Source organism: Apodemus sylvaticus, chromosome 8 (assembly GCF_947179515.1).
Source record: "Apodemus sylvaticus chromosome 8, mApoSyl1.1, whole genome shotgun sequence".
Lineage (NCBI taxonomy): Eukaryota > Metazoa > Chordata > Mammalia > Rodentia > Muridae > Apodemus > Apodemus sylvaticus.
In genome coordinates, this window is record NC_067479.1 from 105771159 (window position 1) to 105780669 (window position 9511).

Here is a 9511-nt window from a genome sequence, read left to right on the forward strand (position 1 = left end):
GAGGAGTGGCCCCTTGTTCTGAAAAACTCAGTGAAGCAGTATAGAGCAAAATCAGAACAGGGAAGTGGGAAGGGTTGGGTGGGAAAACAGGGGGAGGGAAGGGGACTGATGGGACTTTCGGGGAGTGGGGGTCCAGAAAAGGGGAAATCATTTGAAATGTAAATGAATATATCAATAAATTTTAAAAAATTGAGGTTTAACCTGAACTCAGGCCATTCCACTCCCCGCGCAACCTCCTGAGTCTCATTTTGCCGTGGGTATAGTATTGTGGTTCAGCCTCTACATCCTCATGCCTGGGCTTGGCAATTCAGTATAGAAAGAATTGGAAATGTGTTGGCTGTGAGGCTACAATATAATCATGCAGTCCAGGTTGACCTTGGCTCACTGATGCCTACTTCAATTGTCTGGTCATATTTGACAAATGGAGGATGTGCAAGTTAATATTTTGTAGCAGGGGCAGAAAGTTTACCCTTTTATATTTGCCTTGCATTTGAGCCCCTCTGTTACAAAGTAATGGGAGTTATACTTGCAATAAAGAACAGTGTAAACAAGAGATTTTGTGCAATGCATGGATATGTCTATGCAGACAATAAAGGAATGCACTGTAATAAAATATTAACCAGGTTTGACAGAATTAAAGGTAAAGGAGAAAGATATTTGCATCTGGCAAAAGGGTAAACCTGGGGAATTTACTGTATGTTATATGAATTGTCTCAGGTGGAATATTTATTATTGACAAAAATCTCCCACATACATGGTACCTACAGATTTGGGTACTAACAACATTTTCTTCTGCAGACAGGGTCCTAACTCTCCCCATCAAAAGCACTTGACTTCTAATTAAGCAGAGAGAAATCTTTAGCTTTGGAAGGTGAGGTTGCCAAAGGGTGTTCTCTGGGTTAAATTAGAGGCTCCAGGAAAGGGCAGCCCAGAAATTGGTCAATTTGAAGAGAGCTTATTAACAAGCAGGTCATGGCAGTTCCCAGTGACATCATCAGTAATGCCTTCCTTGGACATTCTCCTGTATCTAGGAGAGAACTAGAATCTTCTGTGATGTCACCTGTGTTGTGGTAACAGCAACTGCCTGTGGGATATCATTCAGTGCCTGTTGTATTCACAAACAGACATGTTTTCAAGGCTGCGGAGGCTATTTCGAATGGAGAATCGTGATCAAGGAGACACTGGACCAAGTCAGAAGGAATCCAGCAACCTGTCTCATAGAACAGGAAGAATGAATTCTTTTTGGCGAAGGCACAGTGAGTCCTGGGCAGAATTGGGGAACTTTCAGGAATAGGTAAGCTTGGACTTCAGGAGTAGGTCTTACAGGCAGGAATCTTGGACTTTCTCAGTTGCAGAACAAGAATCAAAACTTTCTGATGATTAGTTTGACAGAGTGCCAGTAGTTGACACACCTGCAGCTCCTACTTTTCTGGAAGCTATTTAATTTCCTTTGGAGTGTCACTGAATGCCAGGAGGAGACACTTTGAGAATAACAATGTATCTCTTCATGGTAGGGAGTTGAAGCACTTCATCCTCTAGATTACTGTAGGATACATCAGTCTCTGATGAAAAGAAGAGAAAAGGAGGCTGTGCTGGTTATGTGTTGAGGTCTCAGACCCTTTGCATTTAAATACAAATCATTAGAGCTTGATAATGCTGAGCTGTTGAACTTCAGAATTTATCTGCATAGCATCAGATATGAGCTGACAATGTTCCTCAGATATTTACATCTCAAGATGCTTATGGTTTTCAAGACAAGGGTGCCTGTAATTGGGAGTATGGTATATGTCTGACAATGGTGGTTGGGAGGAGGGACATAGCTTAGCAGACTAGCTCAAACATAGCTGTTCTACTCTTTCAGAGATTCACCCTGTCTCTAGCTTTGCTCTTCCTCAAATGTCTTTTTGGGATTCAGAATGGTCCCCTGTCCTGGACCATCAACTATGCAAATTCATTTGTGTTTATCTATTTTCAGGGCCTGGTAGGAAAATACCACCCCAAAATTCAAGCATAACTAATCAGATGAAGCAAAAGAATAAATTAGAAGCATTGGATTTTGATATCAGGAAGATGCGGTTTGAGAAGGAAGAACTTTGTCGAATCCTGGATCTTTACAACTATAATAATTTGAACTACAGGTAGTAATTACATCTTGTACCCTGTTAACTGTATTGTTCCATCTCTGTTAAGCCTATTTCTCATGATTGGAGTGTATCAACTTTCATTATGCATTTTAATAAGCCATTACAACTGTTGAATTGTAGGATAAGGCATGTGCTATATGTTTATGGTCATCCTCTATTGTATTTGACCTTGAGGAGCTTGGAGTCTCATTGGTTCTATAAACAGCTAGAAGGACATGGTCACAATTGCTGCCTCTTAGTGTATGGATGCAATGGCTTCATGTCATAACTGGTTTACTCTGATTTTGTTCATTATACTCTGAGAATATGGCAGCTCCCTAGATTGATTTGGCATTCTAAAATGTTTGTTTGTGTGAATATAGTTGTGCATTTTTTGTTAGGGAACTGGTGCTGTGGGGCCTTTGATGGGGTCTGAACATTTGACTGATGCACTGTTCGCAGGTGATAAAAGTGTTGAATCCATGGACCCCCAAATTGATCACCTCGCTTCTTGGTGTCACATAAGAATCTCTTTGGGAAAGATGTGTTAGAAAGTCTCTCCCCTCTGTAGTAAAGTTTAAAGTCTGGGATACTGAATCCCCCTGAAGTTCTTTTACTGTTGAGAATAGTTTTAGCTATCCTGGATTTTTTGTTATTGCAGGTGAATTTGAGAATTGCTCTTTCTAGCTCTATGAAGAACTGGGTTGGGATTTTTATGGGGATAGCATTGAATCTGTAGATTGCCTTTGGCAAGATGGCCATTTTAACTGTATTAACCCTGCCAATCCACGAGCATGTAAGATTTTTTCATTTTCTGAGATCTTCTTCGATTTCCTTCTTCAGAGATCTGAAGTTCTTGTCATATAGGTCTTTCACTTGTTTGGTTACAGTCACCCCAAGATACTTTATGCTGTTTGTAGCTATTGTGAAGGGAGTCATGTCCCTAATTTCTTTTTCAGTCTGCTTATCCTTTGAATATATAAAAGCTACTGATTTGTTTGAGTTGATTTTGTAGCCAGCCACTTTGCTGAAGTTGTTTATCAGCTGTAGGAGTTCTCTAGTAGAGTTTTTAGGGTCATTTAAGTATACTATCATATCATCTGCAAATAGTGATAGTTTGACTTCTTCCTTTCCAATTTGTATCCCTTTGACTTCCTTATGTTGTCTAATTGCTCTAGCTAGGACTTCAAGAACTATACATGAAGAACTTCGGAGGGCGGAGAAACACCTTAAGAAATGTTCAACATCATTAATTAGGGAAATGCAAATCAAAACAACCCTGAGATTTCACCTCACACCAGTCAGAATGGCTAAGGTCAAAAACTCAGGAGACAGCAGGTGTTGGCAAGGATGTGGAGAAAGAGGAACACTCCTCCACTGCTGGTAGGATTGCAAGATGGTGCAACCACTTTGGAAATCAGTCTGGCGGTTCCTCAGAAAACTGGGCATGACACTTTCTGAGGACCCTGTTATACCACTCTTGGGCATATACCCAGAGGATTCTTCAGCATGCAATTAGGACACATGCTCCACTATGTTCATAGCAGCCCTCTTTGTAGTAGCCAGAAGCTGGAAAGAACTCAGGTGTTCTTCAACAGAGGAATGGATACAAAAAATGTGGTATATTTACACAATGGAGTACTATTCAGCCATTAGAAACAATGAATTCATGAAATTCTTAGACAAATGGATGCTGGAGAACATCATACTAAGTGAGGTAACCCAGTCTCAAAATATCAATCATGGTATGCACTGATAAGTGGATATTAGCCTAGAAACTTTTAATACCCAAGACATAATCCACACATCAAATGATGTCCAAGAAGAATGGAGGAGTGGCCCCTGGTTCTGGAAAGACTCAGTGCAAGAGTATTGGGGAATTCCAGAACAGGGAAGTGGGAAGGGGTAGAGGGAGGAACAGGGGGAGGGAAGAGGGCTTATGGGCCTTTTGGGGAGTGGGGACCCGGAAAAGGCGAAATTATTTGAAATGTAAATAAAAATTATATCAATAAAAAAAAGAAAAAAAATAAAGTTGTATAATTTCAGCAAAAAAAAAAAAAAAGAAAAGAAAAAAGAAAAAAAAAAGAAAAAAGAAAAGATAAAAGAAAAAAGAAAAAAAAGAAAGTCTCTCCCCTGTAAATACTAGTTATGACCTCTGGTAATTCATGTAACAATAGGAACCAAGAATTGAGAATCCTTGTCTTTAAAATATGAGAAAATCATCACATACATTTGTTGGACGGAAGTCTGTGATACGGTTTAATGGAAACTTCTCAGAGAACTAGTCTGTTCCTACAGGCTCACCCTGAGAGCTCTTCAATGTCAGTTCCCTCCATTGGGTCCCCTGTTTCTGCTGTTTTGTACCCAGGAAAATAAATTGAACTCAGCACTAATAGGTCCCACTTTGAAGGAGTAAGTATGTGGTATATACTTGATGTGGCTACTCCAAAATACAACCTTTTTTCATATGAGATCATTTTTTTATTTTATATTTTCTTTATTTACATTTCAAATGTTATCCCATTTTCTGTTTTCCTCTTTTCCATAAATCATCTCTCCCATCTCCCTTCCTTCTGCTTCTCTGAGGTTGTTCCTAGTCCCTCACACCCACCCCTAAACTGCAGCACTAATTGAGCCTTCATAAGACCAAGGACCTCTCCTCCCATTGATATGCGACAAGGCCATCCTCTGATACATATGCAGCTGGAGCCATGTGTACATCTTGGTTGGTGACTTAATCCCTGGGAGCTCTGGGTGGTTCAGTTGTTTGATACTGTAGTTCTTCCTCTGGGTTGGAAACCACTTCAGCCCCCTCAGTCCTTTCTCTAACACCTCCATCTCTCAGTAGATTCTCAGTCCAATGGTTGGCTATGAGCATTTGCCTCTGTATTTGTAGATCTGTGGCAGGTCCTCTTATGAGGCAGCTACATCAGACTCCTTTCAGCAAGCATTTCTTGGCATCTTCAATAGAATCTGGGTATGGAACTGTATACAGGATGAATCTCTATGTGGGGCAGTCTTGACATGGCCTTTCCTTCAGTCTCTGCTCTATACTTTATCTCTATATTTGCTCTGGTGATTATTTTGTCCAATTTCTATGAAGGTCTGAATCTGCTAAACTTTGGTCTTCCTTCTTGAGTTTCATGTGTTCTGTGAATTGTACCTTGGTTATATGGATGTTTTGGGCTAATATCTACATATCAGTGAGTGCATACCATGTGAGTTCCTTTGTGTTTGCGTTAACTTACTGAGGATATTTTCTAGTTCCATTCATTTACCTAAGAATTTCTTGATTTCATATTTTTTATTAGCTGAGAGGTACTCCATTGTATATATGTATCACTTTCTGTGTGTCCATTCTTCTTTTGAAGGACATCTGGGTTCTTTCCAGCTTCTGGCTATTATAAATTAGTCTGCTGGCAACATAGTGGAGCATGTGTCCTTGTTGTATGTGGGAGTATCTTTGGGAATATGCCCAGGAGAAGTTTAGTTGTGTCCTCAGGTTTAGTATGTCTAATTTTCTGAGGATCTGGTAGTCTGATTTCCAGAGTGGTTTTAACTGTTTGTAATTCCATCAACAATGGAAGAGTGTGTCTCTCCACAATCCTATCCAGCAACTTTGGTACCTGAGTTTTTGATTTTAGCTATTCTGACTTCTGTGATGTGTAATCGCAGGGTTGGTATGATGAACATTTCCCTGATGACTAAGGATGTTGACCACTTATTTATGTGCTTGTTGGCCATTAAATATTTGTCAGCTGAAATTTTTTGTTTATCTCTGTACCCCATTTTTTTAGTGTTATTTGATTCTCTGGAGTCTATCTTCTTGAGTTCTTTGCATATATTGTATATTATTACCTCTCCTTTGGAAGTAGGATGGGTAAATATCTTTTTCCCATATGTTAGTTACTGTTTTGTACTATTGACAGTGACCATTGTCTTACAGAATCTTTGCAATTTTATGTGGTCCCATATGTTGAAACCATATGTTGATTTCAGAGCATAAGCCATTGGTGGTCTGTTCAGGAAATTTTCCCATGTGCCCATGTGTTTCAGGATCTTCTCCAGTTTCTATCTGGTGAATTCTGGTCTATCTGGTTTTATGTGGCAGTTTTTGATCTACTTGGGCTTGACTTTTGTAGAAGGACATAACAATGGGTCCATTTACATTTTTCTACATACTGATCACCACTTGTGCTAGCACCATTTGTTTGTACATGATTCTTGAATTCATATCTCAGTGGATTTTTTGCTCCTTTGGTCATGCCCTAACACAGGATGAATGTTGAATTCGACATCATTAAATCACAACACGAGAAGACAAGGATGGATATGGAAAAAATGAAGCAGTCAATAATTGATGCCATAGAGAAGTACAAGGAGGTGATAGAAGATAAGTATTCCTACAGGTGAGTCATTGACACAGCTGAGACCCCAGCACTAGTCAGGGAATGCTTCTGTCCTTGTAGGACTCTGAACAAAAGTAAGGGCTCTGGTTCCTTACTTTTTCTTTTTTTTTTTATTTTAAAATGAGCCAAGTTTATTTGCATATAACAATGATAACTCACACACAATGATGAGTGAAAAAAGAAATCCTAAAGTTGCAAAGTGATGTATATCTATAGTATGGTACCAAAACAGTAAGCTTTATAAACCCCTTACAAAACCACACTGTATGTGAAGATGTATGCATATGTATAAATATGCATAAAATAAAACTGGCTTTTGTGCCAATTCACAAATTCCTTCTCATTGCTTATAAGAGTGGGAAAAATAGTGGAAGTAAAGGAAAGTGAAGACTTGAATTTACACACACACACACACACACACACACACAGTTCTTAAGATTTTACTTCTTTCTGTAAAATGACTTTGAAAAAATTTAGATGGTCAATTCTATGTTGTGGCAGCATTAACACAGTGGATTATGCCCTGTATTTCTCATCTTTACAAAAGAAAAGTCCTCTTTAAAGTTTGCTGTGAGGTTACTTTTTCATAATAGGAACCCTGCCTTGAGGCAAAGGTCTTGGATTTGTGCCTCTTTGACTCAGTTGTCCTAAGTGTGAAGAGTATACAAGACCATCCACTTTTATTCTTCCAAATTCAGGATCCTCTACATAGAAAACATTTCCACCATATTGGAAATATAAGGCAAACCTTAACCTCGAAGGTTCTACCAGGAGATTTAAAGATCTGGATCCCTGACAAAAATGGAAAGATTATGTACCTGTTGGGACTTATCTCCTCTCTGAGAGGATTTGTCCTCTAGTGCTGATGGTTTCCTAGTACCATGGAAACAGAAGCACCCATGAGGAATATTTCCTGTTCTGTGATGTTCATGAAACCCTCTAAGTATCAGGGATTTCTGAAGTAATTTGAGTCTTGTGTAATGTTAGCCACATTACACAAGTCTCTGAATTTGACCTGCCTCAATTTGTTGTTGATATGTATACTGTGGACTCGAGACTGGGGCTGTCAGGGGATGAGGGAATTGCAGGGATCAGGGTACTTGGAGGACTGGCAGACAAACAGAAACTGAAACAGAAACTCGCCCTGTTTTATTTGTCAATCAGCACCAGGCACTACCTCGTCCTGAATGCATGTTCACAACAGAAGGAGAATGTAAGGATATTGCTGCATGAGAACAATAAGCTGCTGGTGGAGCAGGCTGAACCACAAGCCTACTTTGGGGAAGAAAAGAGGTTCTGTGAGGAGGCCAGTAAGACCATCGATTTCCCATGTGCCAAGGAGCAGCAGGTATGATGAGGCATCAGAGGCAGTTTGCCCTCATGGCTAGCCAAAAACATAGACACACCAATGAAACTGTCTCCCAACTTCCCCAAACACTCCCTTGTGTCTCATCCAAATGTTCATTTATGTGATCATTTCCAAGTTTTTCTGAGGATATAGGCCTCTTTGAGAAACTGTGTGTTTATAAGCAAATGGTCCTACTCTACTAGAATCTGCAGTTCATTAATGGAGATAGGTGGACTACACAGCACACCATTGCATGCCATTAAGTTTGAAGGGTGCTGTGCTGGAGTCCTCCTTTAGAATAGCACAGAGCTTTGGAGAAGAAGTAAAGGCCTGTAGCTCCTTTGCTTTGCAGTGATCATGTGAGATTGCAGGCAGGAAGTGATTTGCAGGGATGAGAGCAGAGTGGAATTGACGAGTGAGTGGATATCACTGTTGTCTTTTGTCAGCTTTTGTTCTTTCCCCTCCCCTTTTCTGCTATCTCAAGATGGTTTCTTCAGGCTTCATAGACCTTTGAGGAAACTGTGAGGCATCAACATGGGGCTTGCTGTGGGCTTTCTTAGATAGCTCTTTCTTGGGAATTTGGTGTTGTGTTGCCCAGGTTTTCTGTGCAGAGCTTGTAACTTACTTGTAGGGCCAGCAAGTATCAGCATAGATAAAATTCCTGAAGAGCAGAAAGGTACAGGTCAGGACCACAGAGTCTGCCTGAGTCTGAGAGCCTTCCTTTGACACATGGTAGGTCCAATACTTGCTCATGCAAAAGGAAATGTGCTGGACAAGAGGAACATTTTCATTGATGTTTGTGTTTTTGTTTGTATGTCTGTGTCTGTGTCAGGAATGTGATGTTTGTGTTTGTGTGTCTGTGTCAGGAATGTGATGTTTGTGTTTGTGTGTCTGTGTCAGGAATGTGATGTTTGTGTTTGTGTGTCTGTGTCTGTGTGTGTTTGTAGCAGCTGTGGTTGAGCGTGTTTATACTTAAGTTGAATGTTTGGTGTATGATAGGTGATTTTTCAAGTATTTGTGGTACAGATGCTTGTATATACAGGTATGTATGTGTGCTTGTGAATGTGTGTGTGTGTGTGTGTGTGTGTGTGTGTGCATGTTTGTACAGAAGGAGAAACTCTCCAGAAAACCATCAGATATAGATAAATAGTACTTATATGATTCAGCCTTTCCATGAACGATTTCTCAGTTTGAGATAATCCATGTAAGCATTAGGCCTTCAAACAGTCAGCCTTATCTTATTCAAAATATTCCTGACACAATCATTCATGTGGGGAAACTGTTCCTATCAATCCTACTCACAGAAATTTCCTATTATTATGTGCTCATACCTTTGGATACCAAGTAAGTTAGGTGATGGTAAAGGGAGCTCCTACTGGAAGAAACTGTTTACTTTGGGACAAGACTGAAACAATGACCAAGATTGAGATGTTAGTCCATCACCAAGATGGGATCTTTTACTGGGAAACAATCCTGTTCTTCCCAGCCTTGGTAACTTGCTAAGCCAGATTGGATAATAGGTCAAGCCCCCTGATTCCCATTCGAGTTTATAATGGGAAAGCACATCACTGACTGAGCTGTCTGTATGCTATGCCCACTATGCACCTCTCCCACTCAAGATGTTTTTCATA

The 9511-nt window shown here is 40.0% G+C and overlaps 1 protein-coding gene across 1 annotated transcript; it reads left to right on the forward strand.

The window, feature by feature from the left end:
- The first annotated feature begins 1037 nt into the window (after window positions 1-1037).
- LOC127690831 (uncharacterized) lies at window positions 1038-7886 on the forward strand. The gene is made up of 4 exons (XM_052190326.1): window positions 1038-1256; window positions 1976-2138; window positions 6401-6532; window positions 7697-7886. Exons 1-4 carry the CDS (start codon window positions 1127-1129, stop codon window positions 7884-7886), a joined length of 615 nt encoding a protein of 204 aa, XP_052046286.1. The 5' UTR covers window positions 1038-1126.
- The last annotated feature ends 1625 nt before the right edge of the window (window positions 7887-9511 follow it).